Raw genomic sequence first — 24187 nt, 5'->3', positions numbered from 1 at the left:
CAGGAATCAACACTGTAAGGTACGGGCTCTTATGAACAGGAGGGGAGGAGAGCAGCAATTGGGCTTTTCTCCAGCTAGTTCGTACTGTGGCCCTTATCGAAGCTGCAGCTGCTTCCATTTAGCTGCTGTGGTCAAAAAGGAGCCCAAAGTGACATTTTTCCTTGACGGTCGCTGTTCTGTTTGTTATAACAGTTCTGCAACATCTTAGGAAAATACAATTTCTCTTGTATCTGCTTTTTTTTTTTTTTTTTCTAATCAGCACTGCTCGGACTGGCTTATGGTGGTGCAGGGGGTTGAACATGGCACTTCGAACCTCGGGCATGAGAGTTATGCTATCTACTCCTGCCTTTGATCAGATCAAGCCTTTAGCGGAAATGGTCTCATTTGGTCTTACGCGGTTATTGGAATTGAGGTTTATTTTTTTTTTCTGGATGCGGGAGGTGGACCACGTGGTTTCAAGTCCATGTTCCCCCACTTGTAAAAGGAAGGCTAAGATAGTATGTTAGTATGTATGGCTCAGATAAGCCTTTTATTCGGAAGATTAATGTGACAATTACATTTGCAGTTGGGCCAGATGAAGTTTCAGACTTCAGATGCTCCTTTGAGTTCCTGTCCATGGTGTTCAGATGCTCCTGTCCGTGGTGTTATGGAACAGAGCTGTCCTGGGACTTGGTATGTGTTTTGCACTTGGATAATTTGGGATTTACTTTGTGGGTTAGTGCAGCATGTTCCCAAGGTTTATGGCTGGTGGTAGCCATGGGATCTCCAACTGCATGCAAGAATAACCTGGAGAGACTTTGACAGCACAGGTCAGCATAATACCTGTAGCTGCCACTCAACTTTCCTATATTTCACAACATATGCTTTGATAACTTTCTCTTGGATTTTCACCAGTTTCGGGTGGAGTGAGTGTAAGAAATTTTAACTTCTTCAACAGGTTTCCTGGCAGTGTCAATACTGAAGATTGTGACAGGCCAATTGCTAGCAATTGCTAGAGTTTTGCTTTTTAGAAAGGTAAGTTAGATCATGATGACAGCCTAGCCCTCTGGTTCCCTTTCCCATCAGATCTGAATCTAGGTCTTGGTGGTCGTAAAAGGAGGGAGAGCGATATTGAAGCTGGCTTCATAGGCTCTGTAGTGTGCCATTTAATATGTGGGCTAGTTTCAAACAATTTTGAACTTGAATTTTTTTTTACCAGAGCACTGCTCAACTCTGGTTTATGTTTTGGGGATTGCATCTGGGATGTTGGAGCCTCAGGCATGAGTCTCTTTGCATAACCATTATGCTATCTAACCCCACCCTAAGCTAAGCATTTATTTACTGCCTTTTGTTGCCCTTGTTTTATTGTTATTGATGTTACCAGGTGGGGAGTCAGGGGCTCAAACCAGGATCCTTACACCAATCCTTGAGATTCATGCCATGTGGGCTTAACCTGGACACCCACCCACCCCTGAGCAAGTTGTATTTGTTTTAAAGATTGCAAGTTTGTTCGTGCTAAATAACTTTAACTTTTTTCTTAAAGATCTGTTACCAGTAAAGCAATCTTCATCTGCTCCTAGGATGTACTCTGCAATACAGAAAAGGTAAGTTCAGAGTGGAAAGTTAAATTGGTATTTGCCAGTTACTTGTAGATGAAAACATTTTTACTGGAGCAGTACTCAAATAAAAGTGGTGATGTGTGCATGCTAGCTGAGCTCTCCTAGACTTGACCTTCCTAATGGCCAGAGCCATATTGATGGGTGGCACCCTTGGTAAGGACATGTTACTATACACAAGAACCCACTTTCAAGTTCCTGGTCTCCTTAAAAAGGAAAAACTTTGAGCAGTGAATTAGTGTGTCCAGTAAGGAAAATATAAAAAGTTGATTTTTGCTTTTAGGTAACCTCAAACCACCTTCCATTGCCCAAGAAGAAGCAGGGTAGAAACAATCTGATCTCAGTATAGGGTGGCTGTCTAACTGGTCAAGGATGAAAACCTATCTCTGTGGACATCATTGGATGATAGATGCGGATATGGGACTGAGACCAGTTCTAGGGAAATACAAGTGACATCAACTGATCTGGACATTACTAATACTGGTGTATATACTTTTTAGGAGAACCAAAAGGAACCAAGCTGAGAAGGGAAAGTGGCCGGGACTACAATGGTCGTAGTCTTAAGGCTTGAAGACTGATCCCAAGCATCCCATCTTTGTTGATAAAAATAAAATATATTTGTAAAAAGTCGAAGTGTATTTGTCAGTTATTTCTGTGTATGATTCTCACAGGCAAATTCACATCTTTTGCCAGGATTTGCTTTCATGGTTTTTTAAAAAATTATTGACTAGAAACAGAAATAGGGGAAGAGTCAAGACATCTGTAATCCTGCTTCATCACTACAAGTGGGTGCCAGGGGCTTGAATGCTTTAGTTTGTGTTTTATTTTCATATAAGAGCACTGTTCAACTCAGACTTAATAGTGGTGCTAGGCATTGAACTTGAGGCTCTGTAGCCTAAGGCTTGAGAGTCTCTTTGCATAACCATTGTACTATCTACCCCCACCCATAATTTATTCTTACTAGAAAGGTATACTACTCAGTTATATCAATAACCCTGGATTTATGGATCCTGGTTTGAGTCCCTGACTCACTGCAGGTGTCTTTTCTTAACCTCCTCTCCATTTCTCTGTCCTATCCCACAATGACATAACAATAAAACAAGGGAATAAAGATTAAAAAAAACAAGGATTTGTATAAGGATCCTGGTTTGAGCCCTTGGCTCCCCACCTGCAGTGGAGTCCCTTGACAAGCAGGTCTGCAAGTGTCTTTTTGTTTTTGGGCTCCAGAGTCATCAGTGGAGTTCAGTGCCTGCACCAGGAATGCACTGCTCCTGAGGCTATTTTATTCTTCCCTTTTGCTGTCCTTGTGGTTATTGTCATTGATATTATTGGCCGGGACAGAGAAATAGAGGAGGGTTAGACTGGGTGTGGGGAGACATCTGCAGACTTGCTTCACTGCCTGTGAGGCGACTCCCCTGCAAGTGGGGAGCTGGGGACTTGAACCAGGATCCTTAGCCTGGTCCTTGTGCGGGCAGAGGGTAGACAGCATAATGGTTATGCAAAGTGACTCTCATGCCTGAGGCTCCAAAGCCCCAGGTTCAATTCCCTGCACCACCATAATCAGCTGAACAGTGCTCTGGTAAAGAAAAACAAGGGCAACAAAAGGGAAAAAAAGGATAACCAGCATATGAAATGTACATCAATGGTCTAGGAAGCGGCACAGTGGGTAAATTATTGGACTCTAAGGCATGAGGTCTTAAGTATGATCCCTGAAAGCACGTGAACCAGTGATTTCTATCAGAATAGTGGGGTTCATCCCACCTGCTTTTGTTGCCCTCGTTTTACTATTTACAAGTTCTTTTTTTTTTAACTATTCCCTTTTGTTGCCCTTGTTTTATTGCAGTTATTACTGATGTTGGATAGGACACGGAAATGGACAGAGGGGAGGATAGGAGGAGAGAAAGACACCTGCAGACCTGCTTCACTGCCTGTGAAGCAACTCCCCTGCAGGTGGGGAGCCAGGGGCTTGAACCAGGATCCTTATGCTGGTCCTTGCGCTTTGCGCCACGTGCGCTTAACCTGCTCTGCTACCACCTGACTCCCTATGCCTGTCTTTATTTTATTTTATTTATTTATTCCCTTTTGTTGCCCTTGTTTTATTGTTGTAGTTATTATTGTTGTTGTCGTTGTTGGATAGGACAGAGAGAAATGGAGAGAGGAGGGGAAGACAGCGGAGGAAAGATAGACACCTGCAGACCTGCTTCACCGCCTGTTAAGTGACTCCCCTGCAGGTGGGGAGCCAGGGTTCGAACCGGGATCCTTATGCAGGTCCTTGTGTTTTGCGCCACCTGCGCTTAACCCACTGCGCTACAGCCCGACTCCCTGCCTGTCTTTTTTTTTTTTAAAGAACTTATTCATGAGAAAGATAGGAGAGAAAGAACCAGCCATCACTCTGGTACATGTACTGCCGGGGATTGAACTCAGGACCTCATGCTTGAGTCTACTGCCTTAGCCACTGCGCCACCTCCCCGACCACTATTCCTGTTACCTTTAAGTTGGTTTAGTAACTGAAACTGTGGCTACAGACAGACTATGACCCACATAATCAACGACTGCCACCTCTCCAGATTCAAAGGAGGTCTCGAAACTTTACATCAGGCTCAACCTGACACTGTTGACTGGCTACGGAAGAAGGGCAAACGCTAGAAGAAGTAACTGAAAATAGGCTTTGAGAGGTATCATTAAACTTATATGCACTTAGCGGAGAAGCAATTACAGATGCCAGACCTTCCACCATCTACATCCCACAATGATCCTGGGTCCATGCTCCCAGAGGGATAAAAAAATAGGAAAGCTATCAGGGGAAGGGATGGGATACAGAGATCTGGTGGTGGGAATTGTGTGGAGTTGTACCCCTCTTATCCTATGCTTTTGTTAATGTCTCCTTTTTTAAATAAAAAAATTAAGAAAATTATATGCACTTGTATAAAAGGGGTGAGGTAGTAATATGGTTATACAACTACTTCATGCCTGAGGCTAGTAATTCCCACACCAAAAACTAAAGCTGAACAGTGCTCTGGTGTCTCATCTCCCACTGAAGTATTATTTATAAAAATAAACAATACTTCAATACATACTTATATATATTTTATAATACTTCAATATATATTTATATATTTATTATATATATATATATATATATATATACACATATACATATATGAAACCCTCAAACTACTTGTCTCCTGCATTTAATCAATCCTATTCACTTAGAAGGCGAACATGTTCAACAACAAAATTATTCTTGGGGTTTATGTAAATTTTCACATGAATAATGGTGCTGGAGTTCAAGCCCCTGGTCCCCACCTGCAGGGGGCAGCTTCATGAATGTTGAAGCAGGGCTGCAGGTGTCTCTGTCTCTTCCTTTCTATCTCTTCCTCCTCTCTCAATTTCCTTTTCTCTATCCAATAATAAAAATAAAGAAAATGTTAAAATAATAATGGTGCTGGAGAGATACCTGACAAGGTATGCATTCAGCCGTGCACAAGGCCTGGCACCCCAAGAGGCATGGTGGTGCTATGGTGTCTCTCCTTCCTCTAGCTCTGAAATTATAAGAAGAAAGGTATGCAGTCCAGGTAGGCGTAAAATATACGTGCTGGTGACAAAACTGGGGGGACTTTGGGGATACTCTACTACGCTGAACTATTTTCCTCCGTCCTTAGTTTTCAAATTCACTATCAGATGAAAGCAGGAATATCATCAACAAAAGTCTCTCAGAAAAAGGTGAAAACTATTGTAAAAATAATGATAAAGTCTCATTTCCACTGCGCAGTCCATGCTGGCTTGTCCTTTGCCTTGGCTACATCATGGCAGGGATCTCTGAAGATACTGTGTCCAGAGGCTGCCAGTGACAGTCCATTAATGCATCATATAGCTCCTCACTCTGCTCCATGAACTCTTTGTTGGCTTCCACTACATCCAGTTGAGGTGTGGGGTCTAGAACAGGACAAAGGGTGAGTTCAAAAAGTGCCAATATTCAACAGCTACAAAAGACCTCCAATACAATTCCGTAATACTAAGACTTTCCATTCTCTATGACAAATTAATTTTTTTTAATTTATTATCTTTATTTATTGGATAGAGACAGAAATTGAGAGGGCAGGGAAGATAGGGTAAGAGAGAGACAGGACCTGCAACACTGTTTCACCACTTGTAAAGCTTTTTCCCTGCAGGTGGGGGCCAGGGGCTCAAACCTGAGTCTTTGCCCACTGTAACATGTACTCAATCAGGTGCACCACCACACCAGCCCTGACAAATTCCTTATGCTCATCAGAGTTACCTTGTTCCTCAAAGGAGCTGACCTCTAGCTTCACCTTGTAGCACAACCTGGCAAGGTCCCTCTGAGAGTAACAGTAGGGTAATGTGTTTAGAGAATGCAGTATAGTGGTCTGGGAGGTGGTGCAGTGGATAAAGCATTGGACTCTCAAGTTTGACCTCTTGAGTTCGATTTCTGACAGCACATGTATGAGAGTGATGTCTGGTTCCCTCTCTCTGATCTTCTTTATGAATAAATAAAATATTTAAAAGAGAGAATGCAGCCTGCAGTTAGTACTCAAATAATAAGATTTCACATTTAGTAAAAGCTAGACATATATCTAGCTATCACACTCAAATTCCTAGTGTATTCAGTCTTTGTTTCACATTTGAATTTGGAACTGAGTCCCAAGTACTAGCTCAAAAAATAATGAATGCTTAATCAAACATTGTAGTCCTGGGATTGCAAGGGACGTGATTAGTAGGAAGAAAACATGCCTCACTTAAGTCACACAAGACATGTGCCTACCACTGAGCCATGGCTCCTGCCCTGTAAATTGAATTCAACCTCCTTTAAAAAAAAAAGAAAAAAAAAAGGTTGGGGGAGATAGCATAATGGTTATGCAAAGAGAGACTCTCATGCCTAAGGCTCTGACATCCCAGGTTCAATCCCCTGTACCACCATAAGCCAGAGATGTGCAGTGCTCTGGTATTTCTCTGTCTTTCTCTCTCTGCATCTCTCTCAAAAATAAAATAAATAAAATACTTTAAAAAATCCTTATAAACTTAATTCAATCTTTTCCTTTCCCCTTTACTTCCTTCCATTTCAATTATTTATCTATTCATTTATGTGAGATGTGAGAACACTAACTAGAGCAGTACTCTGGCACATGTAAAGCAAGACCAGGGACTGAATTATCTTTTTTTAAAAAAAAAAATTATTTATTTATTTATTTATTTATTTATTGCCTCCAGGGTTATTGCTGGGGCTCAGTGCCTGCACCGGCATGAAGCCCAGCCAGTCTATCTTGGCGTTACTCTCGATCGCACTCTGTCATTTCACGAACATCTCATAAAAACTGCAGCAAAGGTGGGCGCGAGGAATAACATCATTGCAAGACTGGCCAGCTCCTCATGGGGCACGAACACTTCCACACTACGATCATCATCTCTGGCATTATGCTATTCCACTGCAGAATACTGTGCCCCAGTATGGTTCCATAGCCCCCATGTCCACTTGGGTCGATTCCAAATTATATTCCTCCATGAGGATAATTTCTGGAACCATCCGTTCCACCCCGGTTCCATGGCTGCCAGTTCTTAGCAACATCGCCCCGCCAGATATTCGTTGGGATCATCTAAGTTCATTTCCCACGTCTACGCTCGACCGGACCTGCCAATATACACGGATATCTTCGCCCACCCTGTCCAACGCTTGACGTCTTGTCACCCAATCTGGTCTCCTACGCCTACACTGAACTTCTCTGTTCCAGACTCTTGGAAACAGAGTTGGCAGTCAGCTGAGGTAAAGAACAAACACCTCATCACAGACCCCTGCAAGCGTCAACCCGGCTTTGACCCAGCACGTTATGATTGGGCCCTCCTCAATCGCTATCGAACAGGCCATGGCCAGTGCGCTGCTATGTTCCATCGCTGGGGAGCCAGAGACGACCCCAACTGCCCCTGCGGCTACAGACAGACTATGACCCACATAGTCAACGACTGCCACCTCTCCAGATTCAAAGGAGGTCTCGAAACTTTACATCAGGCTCAACCTGACGCTGTTGACTGGCTGCGGAAGAAGGGCAAACGCTAGAAGAAGAAGAAGTGCCTGCACCACGAATCCACTGCTCCTGGAGGCTATTTTTTCCCTTTTGTAGCCCTTGTTGTTTATTGTTGTTATTATGATTGTTATCGCTATCGTTGTTGGATAGGACAGAGATAAATTGAGAGAGGAGGGGAGACAGAGTTGGGGAAAGAAAGACACCTGGAGACCTGCTTCACCACTTGTGAAGCAACCCTCCTACAGGTGGGGAGCCGGGGACTCAAACCAGTTTTTTACTTTTTTTCTTTTTAATTATCTTTATTTATTTACTGGATAGAGACGGTCAGAAATTGAGAGGAAGGAGGAGATAGAGAGGGAGGGAAATAGAGACACCCCTGCAGACTTGCTTCATCACTCGTGAAGCTTTCTCCTGCAGGTGGGGACCAGGGGCTTGAACCTGGGTCCTTGAGCATTATGTGTGCGCAACCAGGAGCACCACTGCCTGGGCCCATACATTTTTTTTTTTTTAATCTTTATTTCTTTATTGGATAGAGACAGCCAGAAATAATCGAGAGGGAAGGGAATCACAGAGAAGGAGAGAGACAGAAAGGACCTGCAGCACTGCTTCACCACTTGCAAAACTTTGCCCCCGCAGTTGGAGACGGGAGGCTCGGGTCCTTGTGCATTATAACATGTGCACCACCACACGGTCCTGGGATTGAACTATCATGTTTGAGTTCTATTTTATTCACTGTGCCACCTCCTTTTCTCCTACTCAGCAGATTTTCTTTCTTTTCTTTTAACTAGGTTAGACTTTATTTTTATTTATTTAGTTATTTGGCCTCCAGGGTTATCGCTGGGGCTCGGTACCTACACTATGAATCCACTGCTCCTGGAGGCCATTTTTCCCCCCTTTTTGTTGCCTTTCTTGTTGTTATTATTGCTGTCACTGTTGCTGGATGGTACAGAAATCAAGAGAGGAAGGGAAGAAAGAAAGGGAGGGAGAAAAAGACACCTGCAGACCTGCTTCAAGGCTTGGGAAGTGACCCCCTGCAGGTGGGGAACCAGGATCCTTATGCAGGTCGTTGCGCTTGCTTCGCGCCATGTGCACCTAACCCTCTGAACTATCCCCAGGCGCCCAAGTTTTCTTTGTGTTCTTTTATTTTCACCAGAGCACTGCTCAGCTCTTGGGTTATGGTGATGTGGGGGCACTGAACCTAGGACTTTGAAGCATATGCCTGTTATCTTGAAGTTGGTTTAGTAACTAAAAATATGCCTTGGGAGGTAATATTAAAATTGTATGCACTTGGGAGTCTGGCGGTAGGTAGCACAGCGGGTTCAGCGCAGGTGGCGCAAAGCGCATGGACCAGAGTAAGGATCCCAGTTCGAGCCCCTGGCTCCCCACCTGCTTCACAGGCGGTGAAGCAGGTCTGCAGGTGTCTATCTTTCTCTCCCCCTCTCTGTCTTCCCCTCCTCTCTCCATTTCTCTCTGTCCTATCCAACAACGATGACATCAACAACAATAACTACGAGAATAAAGAAAACAAGGACAACAAACGGGAAGAAATAAATTTAATTCAACCTTTTCCTTTCGCCTTTATTTCCTTCCTTTTCAATTATTTTTCTATTAATTAATCTATGTGAGAACACTAACTAGAGCAGTACTCTGGCACATGCAGAGCAAGACCAGGGATTAAATTATATCTTTTTTTTTGCCTCCAGGGTTATTTCTGGGACTCGGATTTTCTTTCTCTCTTTTTTTTTTTCACTTCATTTCAGGAAACAATGAGAACCCTGGGATCAGCCCAGGATACTCAAGCATGCAAATCTCAAGAGCTATTAATTAAGCTATTTCCTCTTCCTCACTGCAAGGTTTTTTTTCTTGATACCTGGGTCCCACTGGGGCTCCATGCATGCCTGTACAATTTCACAGCTGACAGCTCTCTCTGAACTTTGTTTTTTCTTCAGATAGCAAAAGGCAAAGAGGGAGAGAGTATGGTCTGGGAGGTGGCACAGTGGATGAAGTGTCTCTGTCCTATCTAACTGACATCAACAACAACAACAATAATAATAACTACTACAATAATAAAAATCAACAAGGGCATCAAAAGGGAAAATAAATAAATAAATGGTAAAAAAAAAAAAAGGGGGGGGGGAGAATGGCTTCCAGAAAAGGTGGATTCATAGAGCTGACATTGAGCCTCAGTGATAACCATAAATGCAATAAATAAATAAATAAATAATAAAAAGAGAGAGAGAGGAGATACCACAGCACTATTTTACTGCTAATAAAGCTTCCCCCTGGCATGGTGCTCCCAGACAGCACAATGCCAGTCACAAAGTAATCTTTCTATTAATTTAATTAATTTTTTTTTTTAAACCAGGGCACTGTTCAGCTCTGGCTTATGGTAGTGTGAGGGGTTGAACTTGGGACTCTGGAGCCTCAGGCATGAGTCTCATTGCATAACCATTATGCTATCTACCCTCTACCCTTTATTTATTATTGGACAGAGACAGAGAAATTGAGAGGTGAGGGAGATATAGAGAGGGAGAAAGACAGAGAAACACCTGCAGCCCAATTTCACCACTCGTGAAACTTTCCCCTGCAGGTGGGGACCAGGAGCTTCAACCTGGGTCCTAGCACACTGGAGTGTGTGTATTTAACCAGGTGTGCCACCACCTGGTCCCAAAGCAAGTCATTTTGTCACTGTCACATGGACTACAGAGGAATGAGTGAATGGACTCCTTTCTTACCTTCCAGTGCATCATCTCCGACTTCTTCATATGTCTACGATACAACAGAGAGGAAGGTTAAGACACTGGGAAATAGTTCAATGTATTAGACAATAGTATTCACAAGCCTAAGACCCCAAGGTCCCAGATTCAATCCTGGCATCATCATAAACCAAATCTGAGCAGTGCTCTGAATTTGGTCTCTCTCGTTCCTTCTCCCTCCACCTGGGAGGAAGTACAGTAGTTAGTAGAGTACGAGGTCCTGAGTTTGATCACTGGCATCACATGTGCCAGAATCGTGTTCTGGCTTTCTGGCTCTCTCTCTTCTCTAGAGTGTTAATAAATTAGTTTTAAGTGACCTGGTACTGTGGCTAGAGGGCTGGAATGAAAAATCTGAGGTCCCAAGTTCAATCCCTGGCAGCACATAGCCAGAATGATGCACTGGTCCTTTCCTTTTTCTTTCTCTATCATTAATGAATAATAAATAAATAAATCAAAAGGTCAAAACATTGCGATCAGTACTTGTGCATTACAATGTGAGTGTTTAAACAGGTATACCATCACCTGGCCCTAAAAATTATGAATAATTTTATTTTTGCCATGGAATTCTTCAGCTCTGGCTTCAGGTGGTATGGTGGTATAGGGGATTAAACCTAGGACTTAATTTTTTTAATTTATATTTTATTTGATGAAGACAAAAATTGAAAGGGAAGAGGGGGAAAATACAGACACCTGTAGCCCTACTTCACCATTCAGTTATTTGCCCAGTTCTAAGATTATAAGGCATAATTCCACACTGCACCTACCACCTTGTCCCCATCCTCCCAAGGGAAAACTTTCCTCAGTGCTGAGGTTTCTTTATTTTTCTTTTTTATTCCCCTTTCTCCAGCACACTGCTCAGCTCTGGTTTGTTGTGATGTTTGGGGTTGAACCTGGGATGTTTGGTACCTCAGGTATGGAAGGCATTCTGAATAATCATTATGGTCTCTCTCTTTCGGACAGCTTTCCCCCTGCAGGCGAGGGTCAGGGGTTTGACCCCATATCCTTTGGCATTGTCATTTTCTTTTAAATCTTTCTTTTTAATTATCTTTATTTATTTATTGGATAGACACAGCCAGAAATCAAGAGGGGAGGGGGAAACGGGGGGGAGAGACAAGACAACTACAACACAGCTTCACCACTTGCAAAGCCTTCCCCCTGCAGGTGGGGACTGAAGGCTTGAATCTGGGTTCCTGCCATTCTAACAAGTGCTCAAACAGCTGTGCCACCACCTGGCTCCCTTCATTATGCTATCTCTACAGACTACCTGCTGAGGCTTTTCAACTGCACAATTCCACCACTCCCAGTGGACCCTTTCTTTATTTTTTTTCTTTTCAATATCAGATAGAAACAGAAAGGGAGGGAGTAGGGCGGTAGGTAGCACAGCAGGTTAAACACACATGGCTCAAAGGACCAGTGCAAGGACCAGTGGAAGGATACCGGTTCGAGCCCCTGGCCACCCACCTGCAGGGGAGTCACTTCACAAGCAGTGAAGCGTATCTGCAGGTGTCTATCTTTCTCTCCCCCTCTCTGTCTTCCCCTCCTCTCTCCATTTCTCTCTGTCCTATCTAACAATGATGACATCAATAACAACATAAAAAAAAACCCAAAGGCAAAAAAGGGAAAATAAATTTAAAAATTTTAAAAAAAAAGAAACAGAAAGGGAAAGACAGGAGAGCTTCATAAGATAGCACACTCCATTTTTTGAGAAGTCTTCCCTGTGCTTGATATTTCTTTTTTTTTTTAATTCTTTATTATTATCTTTATTTTATTTATTGAATACAGACAGACAGAAATCGAGAAGGAAGGGGGTGATAGAGAGGAAGAGACAGAGAGATAGCTGCAACACAGCTTCACCACTTGCAAAGCTTTCCCCCTGCAGGTGGGGACTACGGGCTCGAACCTGGGTCCTTGTGCGTTGTAACATGTGCGCTCAACCAGGTGCGCTACCACCCAGCCCCTGTGGCTTGATACTTCTATGTGATGCCAGCAGCTTGAAAATCTGAGTCTTTGAACAAGCTACTTTTCAGACACCTGAAGAGCATCCCCCCCCCCCCTTGTTACAAGGGCTTCATCACTCTGGGTTTCAAATAGAGACGGAAACAAACAGAGAGAAGAAAAGACACCACAACACTGAAACTTTGCATACTGCCATGGGAGCCAGCTCACATCTGGGTCACACACACAGTAAAACAGGTTCACTAACTACCCAGGAAAGTTATCTTGCCAGCATTGGACAGATTTTTTTTTTTAAAGGTTTTATTTATTTATTTATGAGAAAGATAAGAGGAAAGAAAGAACCAGATATTACGCTGATACATGTGCTGCCGGGTAGCAGACTCAGAACCTCATGCTTGAGAGTCCAATGCTTTATCCAGTGCCACCTCCCAGACCACAGCTTTTTATCTTTTTTTGTCTCGAGGGTTATTGCTGGAGCTCAGTGCCTGCACTACAAATCCACTGCTCCTGGAGGCCAACATTCCCATTTTGTTGCCCGTGTTGTTGTTGTTATTGTTATTATAGACCTATTGTTGTTGCATGGGACAGAGAGAAACTGAAAGAGGAGAGGAAGACAGAGAGGGGGAGAGAAAACCACCTACAGGTGCATGTGCGCTTAACCCACTGCACTAACGCACAGCTCCCTTTTTATCTTTTTTTTTTTTTTCCCTCCAGGGTTATTGCTGGGCTCGGTGCCTGCACCATGAATCCACCGATACTGGAGGCCATTTTTCCCCCCTTTTCTTGCCCTTGTTGTAGCCTCATTGTGGTTATTATTATTGCCATTGTTGACGTTGTTCGTTGTTGGATAGGACAGAGAGAAATGGAGAGAGGAGGGGAAGACAGAGAAGGGAAGAGAAAGATAGACACCTGCAGACCTGCTTCACCGCCTGTGAAGCGACTCCCCTGCAGGTGGGGAGCCGGGGGCTCGAACCGGGATCCTTATGCCGGTCCCTGCGCTTTACGCCACATGCGCTTAACCCACTGAGCCACCGCCCGACCCCCCCCTTTTATCTTTTTAAAAAATATTTATTTAGGGAGTCGGGCTGTAGCGCAGCGGGTTAAGCGCAGGTGGCGCAAAGCACAAGGACCGGCAGAAGGATGCTGGTTCGAACCCCTGCTCCCCACCTGCAGGGGAGTCCCTTCACAGGTGGTGAAGCAGGTCTGCAGGTGTCTATCTTTCTCTCCTCCTCTCTGTCTTCCCCTCCTCTCTCCATTTCTCTCTGTCCTATCCAACAACGACGACAACAACAATAATAACTACAACAATAAAACAACAAGGGCAACAAAAGGGAATAAATAAATAAAATAAAATATTTAAAAAAATATTTATTTAGTCTCCTTTTCTTTTTAAAGATTTATATATTATATATTTAAAGATGTATGGGTACACCTGGTCAAGAACACACGTCACAGTGTGCAAGGTTCCAAGTTCAATCCCCAACAGCACCCTAAGCCAGAGCTGAGCAATGTTCTAATAATAAATAAATAAATTTTAAGGGAGCTGGGCAGTAGTGCAGTGGGTTAAGCAGACATGGTGCGAAGCGCAAGGACCAGAGTAAGGATCTTGGTTTGAGCCCCTACCTCCCCACCTGCTGGGTGTCACTTCACAGTCAGTGAAGCAGGTCTGCAGGTGTCTTTCTCTCCCCCTCTGTTTTCCTCTCCTCTCTCCATTTCCCTGTCCTATCCAACAACAACATCAATAACTACAAGAGAAATAAAAAACAACAAAGGTAACAAAAGGGAAAATAGTAAAAAATATAAAATAAATAAATTTTTTAAAATTCTCATTTTTAGTGATTTACTCATTAATTTAGGTGAGAGAGAGTTTGTGTGTGTGTGTGTGTGTGTGTGTGTGTGTGTGTGTGTGTGCAGGGAGGAGAGTGCAAAGTAACCAGAGTACTACTCCAGCACATGCAATGCCAAGGATCAAATCTGACACCAATGCTTGAAAGTCCAACACTGTAGCTACCTACTGTGGCACTTCATGGGCCCCAGAGCAACACTGTGCCACAGGAAGTATTGAGGACTGAACTTGAGACCATGAGCTCCTGAGTCCAACCAACACTTTATCCACTACTCCACGAGTCGCTTGACCTTTCCCCAGTATTTACTTTTATTATTATTTATTTGTTTTTCAGATAAAGGCAGAGTAAGAAAGTGAAACATATCGCAAACACTGAAACCTGGGTTATGCACGTGGCAAAGCAGACCACTACCTAAATGAGCTACATGTCCAGTTCTCCTCATTATCCCCATCCCCCCAAAGTTACGGACAGTTTATTACAACAATAATAACTACAACAATAAAAACAACAAGAGCAACCAAAAGGAAATAAATATTTTTTAAAAATCTTTTTTTAAAAAAGATTTTATTTATTTATGAGAAAGATAGGAAGAGAAAGAACCAGACATCACTCTGGCACATGTGCTGCGAGGGATCGAACCCAGGACCTCATGCTTTTACCACTGTGCCACCTTCCAGACCACTTAAAAATCTTTAAAAAAAAAAAAAAAAGGTGCAAAGTGCAAGGGCCAGCATAAGGATCCCGGTTTGAGCCCCGGCTCCTCACCTGCAGGGGAGTTGCTTCACAAGTGATAAAGCAGGTCTGCAGGTGTCTTTCTCTCCCCCTCTCTGTCTACCCTACCTCTCTCCATTTCTCTCTGTCCTGTCTAAAAATAAATAAATAAATAAAAATTTTAAAAATCTTAAAAAAAAAATCAAGCGCCCCAAAAGTGAGGAAAGTAGAGTGAAGGGGTGGGGGTAAGTCACAGAGAAATCTGACTGCATTCCCTCACCCCTGGACATTTTTTTTTTTTAATCTAAGCTCCTGTCTTTGCCGGTCCTTTCTTGGAACGTGACCCACATCTCCAGAGGATGATGAACCCAAGAGAGTAAAATCTGTCAAATCAGTTACCTGCATGGTGCTCTGTGTATAACCATACTGGGGATAGCTGTAGCTGTAGCTGCCGGTGTTCTGGTCATAGCCCCACTGGGCATAGTAGTTTTGATACTGCTGGTAATACTGATTGTAGCTGTAACTGTACATCTGACTATATTCCACTGGCTTCACACGACTCCTAAATAAAAAGAGAACCAAAACCAAACAAAGTTAAACATTGATGTGACACTTTCTGCATGGCTACCACCCTGATCCCAGTTTTATAACTTTTAAATTTTTATTAGTGATTTATAAAATTACAGGGGTACAATTCCACACTGTCCCCACCACCAGAATTCTGTGTCCCCATTCTCTCCATTGGAAACTGCAGTCATTTTCCCAAGGTCACAGATATGAGCTATTATTTCTTTCATATATATATATATATATGTATGTATGTATGTATGTATGTATTCCCTTTTATTGCCCTTGATGTTTTATTGTTGTAGTTATTACCGTGGTTGTTACTAATGTTGTCGTTCTTGGATAGGACAGAGAAATGGAGAGAGGAGGGGAAGACAGAGGGGGATAGAGAGAGACAGACACCTGCAGACTTGCTTCACCTGCGCTTAACCCACTGCATTACTGCCCGACTCCCTGAGCTATTATTTCTATAACTATGAATATGTTTTTCTCATTTTTTTCCCTATGGCCCTGCCTTCTCTTCTATTTTATTTATTTTTAGTAACTTGCTTTACTTTATGTACTTACTTATTTGTTTACTTATTTTTATGAGAGCACTGCTCAGCTCTGGCTTATGGTGGTGCTAAGGATTGAACCTGGGAGTTTGGAGCCTCAGGCACTAGAGTCTCTCTGCATAACCATTATGCTATCTACCCTCCACCTTTCTCTTCCATTTTAAGTCACAGTCATATTTACTACTCCTTCTGAGTCTTCTTCCTTTTTTTTTTTTTAAATTTTTTAAAAAACATTTATTCCCTTTTGTTGCCCTTTATTGTTGTAGTTATTATTGTTGTCATCATTGTTGGATAAGACAGAGAGAAATGGAGAGAGGAGGGGAAGACAGATAAAGGGAGAGAAAGACAGACACCTGCAGACCTGCTTCACCGCCTATGAAGCGACTCTCCTGCAGGTGGGGAGACGAGGCTTGAACCAGGATCCTTCCAATGGTTCTTGCGCTTTGTGCCACATGCGCTTAACCCGCTGCGCTACCGCCGGACTCCCTTTTTTTTTTAAATTTATTTCTTTATTGGGGAATTAATGTTTTAATACAGTAACACAACAGTAAATACAATAGTTTTTACATGCATAACATTCCCCAGTTTCCCATTTAACAATACAACCCCCACTATGTCATTTATCATCCTTCATGGACCTGTATTCTCCCCACCTACCCCAGAGTCTTTTACTTTGGTGCAATACGCCAATTCCATTTCAGGTTCTACTAGTGTTTTCTTTTCTGATCTTGTTTTTCAACTTCTGCCTGAGAGTGAGATCATCCCATATTCATCCTTCTGTTTCTGAATTATTTCACTCAACATCATTTTTTCAAGGTCCATCCAAGTTCGGCTGAAAACGGTGAAGTCACCATTTTTTACAGCTGAGTAGTATTCCATTGTGTATATATACCACAACTTGCTCAGCCACTCATCTGTTGTTGGACACCTGGGTTGCTTCCAGGTTTTGGCTATTACAAATTGTGCTGCCAAGAACATATGTGTACACAGATCTTTTTGGATGGATGTGTTGAGTTCCTTAGGATATATCCCCAGGAGAGGAATTTCAGGGTCATAGGGTAGGTCCATTTCTAGCCTTCTGAGAGTTCTCCAGACTGTTCTCCACAGAGGTTGGACCAATTGACATTCCCACCAGCAGTGCAGGAGGGTTCCTTTGACCCCACACCCTCTCCAGCATTTGCTGTTGTTACCTTTTCTGATGTATGACATTCTCACAGGAGTGAAGTGATATCTCATGGTTGTCTTGATTTGCATTTCTCTGACAACCAGAGACTTGGAGCATTTTTTCATGTGTTTCTCGGCCTTTTGGATCTCTTCTGTGGTGAATATTCTGTCCAAGTCCTCCCCCCATTTTTGGATGGGGTTATTTGTTGTCTTGTTGTTGATCAAACTGGGATCTTTACACTGGTCATTGTGCCTCGAGCCTCATGCACTTATCCCACTGCACTACAGCCCAACTCCCTTAAACTTTTTTTTTAATCTTTTTTTATTTACTGGATAGAGAAAGCCAGAAATGAAGAGGCGAGAGGGTGATAAGAGAGGAAGAAAGAGGACAGGGGTAGATATATGGTTATGCAAAGAGACTCTTATACCTAAGGCTCTGAAGTTCCTGGTTCAACACCACACCACTGTAAACCAGAGCAGAGCAGTACTCTGGTGTAAAAAAAAAGATTACCACACAGATATGATGGAGCTAGACCTCTAGCAGATCCTTCTCTCCACCATTACTGGTCACCTCCATCAGGAACATCATACAACATCACAACATCATAAATCCTCCTGTAGGCCTCTACAGGACCTTGCTCAAACCCTGGTCCTTGCACATTGTAACATGTACATTCAACCAGGTGTGCTACCTCCTGGCAACTTGACACCATCTTCCCAGACAATACAATGGTAGAACAATAATGGGAGGAACTGACCCATTCTCTCAAGGGAGCCTGAGTCAACACACTCTGCACTCAAGGAAGACTGGTCCTGAAATGAGTGCAGCCTACATTGTTGCCAGCTGTAACCATGGAATACCAATTCAGACTGACAGGAAGGTGGAGGGAGGTTCCACAGGTTCTGGTGCCAAATATGAATAGACATGGGCCCTAAGTCAGATCGATGGGGTTTACAGCTAACGGTATTTATATACTTTCCCATATTTTTAAATTGTTATATTTACTTATTTTCCCTTTTGTTGCCCTTGTTGTTGTAGTTATTATTGTTTTTGTTACTGATGTCGTCGTTGTTAGGACAAAGAGAAATAGAGGAGGGGAAGACAGAGAAGGGGAGAGAAAGATACCTGCAGACCTGCTTCACCGCTTGTGAAGCGACTCCCCTGCAGGTGGGGAGCCGGGGCTCGAACTGAGATCTTTAAGCTGGTCCTTGCACTTTGTGCCACGTGCCCTTAACCCACTGCGCTACCGCCTGACTCCCATACTTTCCCATATTTAGGAGGTTCTCTCTGCCCTGATCCAGCTTTCTAGTCCTGTTCTCAACTCTGACACCATTCTCCCTTTTATTTTATTTTATCCTCTTTATTTACTTTTGGATAGAGACAGCCAGAAATCAAGAGGGAAGGGAGTGATAGGGAGAGAGACAGAGATACCTACAGCACTGCCTCAGCACTTACAGAGCTTTCCCCCTGCAGGTGAGGGCTGCAGGCTCAAATCTGGGTCCTTGTGCATTGTAACTTGTGCACTCAACTAGGTGCATCACCACCCAGCCCCGACACCATCTTCCCAGACTCTTAGGCCACCTGCATGTTAGCTGTCAGGCTCAGGCAAAAATTAGTTAAGTCATGGGCCCCTTAGAATATATCTAAAATAGGTCACTAGTTTCTTCCAACAAGAAGACCCCAAATTTCATCTGTCATACTCTTACCTTTATTAAACAGTTTGTTCTATATTACATCTTAATGCTTTTATAGTCACCAAGTTGCAGATGCTACCATGATTCCAATCTGACCTCCCTACGCAGGTGACCCCACCAATGTCCTGGAACCCTACCTGCACAGAGCCCAACCGCACTTAGGAAAGATAGGAACAGGCTGGGGAGTATGGATCCACCTGTCAGTGCTCATGTCCAGCAGAGAAGCAATTACAGAAGCCAGACCACCCACATTCTGTTCCCTATAAAGAAATTTGTTTCAGGGGCCAGACAGTGGCACATCTGGTTAAGTGTACACACCACAGTGCACAAGGGCCCAAGTTAAAGCCCTTGATCCCCACCTGCAGGGGGAAAACTTCTTAAGTGGTGAAGTAAGGCTGCAGGTATCTCTCTCACTCTCTACCTCCTGCTCACCCTCCCCCTCTCCCTCTCAATTTCTCTCTAACCAATAAGAAAGAAAGGAGAGAGAGGGAGGGAGAAAGAAAGGAAGAAAGAGACAGAAAGAAAGAAAGGGAAATTTGGTTCATATTCTTGGATAGATAAAGAATAGGGAAACTTTGGGAGTCTGAGAGTCAGGCAATAGTGCAGCAGGTTAAGCACAAGTGGCACAAATAAGGATCTCAGTTGGAGCCCCTGGCTCCCCACCTGCAGGGGAGCTGATTCGATTCACAGGCGGTGAAGCAGGTCTGCAGGTGTCTGTCTTTCTCTCCCCTTTCTGTCTTCTCCTCCTCTCTCCATTTCTTTTTTTTTTTTTTTCCCCTCCAGGGTTATTGCTGGGCTCGGTGCCTGCACCATGAATCCACCGCTCCTGGAGGCCATTTTGCCCCCTTTTTGTTGCCCTAGTTGTTGCAGCCTCGTTGAGGTTATTATTGCCATTGTTGACGTTGCTTTGTTGTTGGAGAGGACAGAGAGAAATGGAGAGAGGAGGGGGAAGACAGAGAAGGGGAGAGAAAGATAGACACCTGCAGACCTGCTTCACCGCCTGTGAAGCGACTCCCCTGCAGGTGGGGAGCCGGGGGCTCGAACCGGGATCCTTACGCCGGTCCCTGCGCTTTGCGCCACGTGCGCTTAACCCACTGCGCCACCGCCCGACTCCCTCCTCTCTCCATTTCTATCTGTCCTATCTAACAAGGACATCAGTAACAACAACAATAACTACAAGAATAAAAAACAACAGAGCCCCCAGCTCCCCACCTGCAGGAGAGTCACTTCACAGGCAGTGAAGCAGGTCTGCAGGTGTCTATCTTTCTCTCCCCCCTCTCTGTCTTTCCCATCTCTCTCCATTTCTCTCTGTCCTATCTAACAACGACATCAATAACAACAATAATTAACTACAACAATAAAACAACAAGGGCAGCAAAAGGGAATAAATAAATATTTTTTAAAAGGACAACAAAAGGGAAAATAAATATTTTTAAAAATTTTTTAAAAAGGGGTAGACATGCAGCTTCCTGGGCCAGTGGGGGGGTGGGAGTGGGCGGGAGGGATGGGTCACAGTCCTTTGGTGGTGGGAATGGTGTTTATGTACACTCCTAGCAAAATGTAGACATATAAATAAGTAGTTAATTAATATGAGAGGGGGAAAATCGATTGTATGTCTCAAAGTTTCTCAAAAGACAAACTGAATCTTTTTTAATATATAGGCTGTGTATTTGATATGCAGACTCTCTCAAAAGCCTAGACCAAGTAGATTAGAAGCATCCAATAGCACAGCTATATACAAGATACTGGATACTGTACAGCAAACCATAACAAAGGGACTTTTCAAAGTTAACCCAATTAACAAATAATGTGATGATAACATTAACTATCGATTGTCTTTTTGAACCCTAAGACAGCAGGAACCTCACATCTCCACTATAGAGCCCCTACTTCCCCCAGTCCTGGAACCCTTGGAATGGGCCCACTTTCCCGTATGCATCTCCCAATCCAAACCAAATAATATTGCATCCGCCGATCACAACCCAACCAACGCAACGATTGCCACCTCAACATGCTTCACCTCAGTCTGTATCCAGAGACTTCACGTGTGGAATGACAACCCTTCAGCTTCATTACTCGGGTGAGACCTTTCCTTTTATAGTACACTCTAATTTCATCTCAGGTAGTTCACTTTCTAACAAAGTCCCATAACCTAGATATACACCAGTTTCTGTGAGAGAGAGCTTATGTGCACACGTATCCATAAACTACTGCAAAATATATACCTGAAAGCAGAAGTACACTAGAGTTTGCAGTGAGTATCCCCCTAACACTTCCTCTCCACTATTCCAAGCTTGGGATCCATGATTGCTCAACAAATTGTTTGGCTTCGTATGTTAACTCTCTTTTCAATCACCAGGTTCCAGATGCCCCCAGGATGCTGGCCAGGCTTTCCTGGATTGAAGACCCCACCAATATGTCCTGGAGCTCAGCTTCCCCAGAGGCACACCTTACTAGGGAAAGAGAGAGGCAGACTGGGAGTATGGACTGACCAGTCAACGCCCATGTTCAGCGGGGAAGCAATTACAGAAGCCAGACCTTCTACCTTCTGCAACCCTCAACGACCCTGGGTCCATGCTCCCAGAGGGCTAGAGAATGGGAAAGCTATCATGGGAGGGGGTGGGTTATGGAGATTGGGTGGTGGGAATTGTGTGGAGTTGTACCCCTCCTACCTTATGTTTTTGTTCATTAATCCTTTCTTAATAAAAAATTTAAAAAAAAAAATTTTTAAAGGGAAACTTCCAGTGGTGGTATAGCATAATGGTTATGCAAAGAGACTTTCATGCCTGAGTTCTCAAGTCCCAGGTTTAATCCCCCACACCACCATAAGAGCGGAGCAGTGCTCCAATAAAAAAATTAAAAAAAAAAAAGGTAGTCGGGCGGTAGCTCAACGGGTTAAGCGCTTGTGGCGCAAAGCGCAAAGACCAGCAGAAGGATCCTGGTTCGAGCCCCCAGCTCTGCACCTGCAGGAGAGTTGCTTCACAAGCAGTGAAGCAGGTCTGCAAGTGTCTACCTTTCTCTCACCTCCTCTGTCTTCCCCTCCTCTCTCCATTTCAATGTCCTATCCAACAACAATAACAATAACTACAACAATAAAACAAGGGCAACAAAAAGGAATAAGTAAATCAATAAATATTTCTAAGGGGGGAGGAAGTAGATATGGATCTCTGGTGGTGGGAACTGAATTGTATGGAATTGTACTCCTCTTATCCTGCAATCTTGTCAATAACTATTATATCACTTATTAAAAAAAAAAAAGGGCTGGATAGTGGTGCACCTGGTTGAGCACAAAGTGCAAGGACTCAAGTTCAAGGCCCTGGCCCCCTCCTGCAGAGGGAAAGCTTTACAATTGGTGAAGCAGACTGAAGGTCTATCTCTCTCCCCTTCTACCTTCCCACTCCTCGCAATTACTGGCTGTCTTTAGCAAATAAAGATAAAAAAAAAAAAAAATTCAGTGCATAGGAATAAAACCCAGGACCTCACACATGAACACTACTGAACAATCTTTCTAATTACATTTCTGAACTTAATGTAACACATACACATTAATTTTCAATTATGTATACCTACACAGAATATAATCCAATGTTGCTTTGATTAAAAAAGAAAAAAAAATTCCAGGGCAACAATAGCTTCCAGGAGCTGTGAATTCATAGTGCAGGCACCGAGCCCCAGCAATAACTCTGGAGGCAAAAAAAAAAAATTTCCCAGGGAGTGGGACGGTAGTGCAGCGGGTTAAGTGCAGGTGACGCAATGCACAAGGACCAGCGTAAAGATCCCAGTTCGAGCCCCCAGCTCCCGATAGGGGAGTCGCTTCACAGGTAGTGAAGCAGGTCTGCAGGTGTGTATCTCTCTCCACCCTTCTCTGTCTTCCCCTCTTCTCTCCATTTCTCTCTGTTCTATCCAACAATAATGACATCAATAATACAACAATAAAAGGGCAACAAAAGGGAATAAATAAATAACCTGGAAGCAACCCAGGTGTCCAACAACAGATGAGTGGCTGAGCAAGTTGTGGTATATATACACAATGGAATACTACTCAGCTATAAAAAATGGTGACCACTGTTTTCAACCGATCTTAGATGGACCTTGAAAAATTCATGTTAAGTAAAATAAGTCAGAAACAGAAGGATGAATATGGGATAATCTCACTCTCAGGAAGAATTTAAAAACAAGATCAGAAAAGAAAACACAAGTAGAACCTGAAATGGAATTGGCATATTGCACCAAAGTAAAAGACTCTGGGGTGGGTGGGTGGAGAGACTACAGGTCCAAGAAGCATGACAGAAGACCTAGTGGGGGTTGTATTGTTATATGGGAAACTGGGAATGTTATGCATGTACAAACTATTGTATTTACTGTTGAATGTAAAACATTAATTCCCCAATAAAGAAATTTAAAAGATAAATATATAATTTTTTAAAAAAAAATTTCCCCATCACCTAAGAGCATAGTCACTTAAGAGCTGTATCACTTAAATGCAAGTCACTTAAGAACTCCATCACTTATTAAGAGTTTCATCAATTAAAAGCTCCATCACTTAAAAGTACAGCCACTTAAGAGCTCCATCACTTAAGAGCATAGTCACTTAAGAGCCATATAAAAAAAAAAATTTCCAGGGGTGGGTCGGTGGGGAGAATACAGGTCCAAGAAGGATGACAGAGGACCTAGTGGGGGTTATATTGTTATATGGGAAACTGGGGAATGTTATGCATGTACAAACTATTGTATTTACTGTTGAATGTAAAACATTAATTCCCCAATAGAGAGAGGAAAACTGTCTAAGAACAAAAAAAAAAAAAAAAAATTCCAGAGGTTTAAGAGATGGCACAGTGAATAAGGTACTGGACTTGAAAACACAAGACCCTGAGTTCAACTCCTGATATGGCTTGTGCCAGTGCTCTGGTGGTGGAGGCAAAGTCAAGTCTGCTGTAGGACAAAGTCCAGGCAGGCTGGGACTGCCTGCAGAGTGGGAAGTCCTAGACCAAACTGAAGCTATTTATTCTTTTGTTTTCTTTTTTTTTTATTATTGATTTTCCCTTTTGTTGTCCTTGTTTTATTGTTGTTGTTGATGTCATCCTGTTGGATAGGACAGAAAGAAATGGAGAGAGGAGAGGAAGACAGAGAAGGGGAGAGAAAGAGAGAGACCTGCAGACCTGCTTCACTGTCTGTGAAGGGACTCCCCTGCAGGTGAGGAGCCGGGAGCTCAAACCGGGATCCTTACACTGGTCTGTGCTTCGCACCACGCACACTTATCCCATTGTACTACCGCCCAGTCACCCATCCTTTTGTCAATTACAT

The 24187-nt window shown here is 43.3% G+C and overlaps 1 protein-coding gene, 1 long non-coding RNA gene and 4 other non-coding genes across 8 annotated transcripts in view; 5 read left to right on the top strand and 1 right to left on the bottom strand.

The window, feature by feature from the left end:
- The first annotated feature begins 43 nt into the window (after positions 1-43).
- On the top strand, positions 44-2316 carry LOC132542765 (uncharacterized). The gene is made up of 4 exons (XR_009553738.1): positions 44-672; positions 938-1014; positions 1523-1583; positions 1879-2316. It is a non-coding gene; the product is annotated as an uncharacterized LOC132542765 (long non-coding RNA).
- On the top strand, positions 86-220 carry LOC132532554 (small nucleolar RNA SNORA16B/SNORA16A family). The gene has a single exon (XR_009544494.1). It is a non-coding gene; the product is annotated as a small nucleolar RNA SNORA16B/SNORA16A family (small nucleolar RNA).
- On the top strand, positions 722-852 carry LOC132532569 (small nucleolar RNA SNORA44). Its single transcript, XR_009544508.1, has one exon. It is a non-coding gene; the product is annotated as a small nucleolar RNA SNORA44 (small nucleolar RNA).
- Positions 1041-1173, top strand: LOC132532574 (small nucleolar RNA SNORA61). The gene has a single exon (XR_009544512.1). It is a non-coding gene; the product is annotated as a small nucleolar RNA SNORA61 (small nucleolar RNA).
- LOC132532588 (small nucleolar RNA SNORD99) lies at positions 1957-2030 on the top strand. Its single transcript, XR_009544524.1, has one exon. It is a non-coding gene; the product is annotated as a small nucleolar RNA SNORD99 (small nucleolar RNA).
- A 2454-nt stretch (positions 2317-4770) lies between the features above and the next one.
- Positions 4771-24187, bottom strand: part of TRNAU1AP (tRNA selenocysteine 1 associated protein 1) — a 33443-nt gene continuing 14026 nt past the window's right edge. For all 3 annotated transcript variants that reach the window (XM_007522432.3, XM_060205663.1, XM_016187836.2), the window contains 3 exons: positions 15303-15465; positions 10369-10402; positions 4771-5531 (listed from right to left, as the gene is read on the bottom strand). In XM_007522432.3, coding sequence (XP_007522494.1) covers positions 5395-5531; positions 10369-10402; positions 15303-15465 — 334 coding nt within the window. In that variant the 3' untranslated portion in view covers positions 4771-5394. The remainder of the gene's footprint in view (positions 5532-10368; positions 10403-15302; positions 15466-24187) is intronic.

Source organism: Erinaceus europaeus, chromosome 13 (genome assembly GCF_950295315.1).
Source record: "Erinaceus europaeus chromosome 13, mEriEur2.1, whole genome shotgun sequence".
Lineage (NCBI taxonomy): Eukaryota > Metazoa > Chordata > Mammalia > Eulipotyphla > Erinaceidae > Erinaceus > Erinaceus europaeus.
This window is presented reverse-complemented; position numbering and strand designations above follow the sequence as displayed.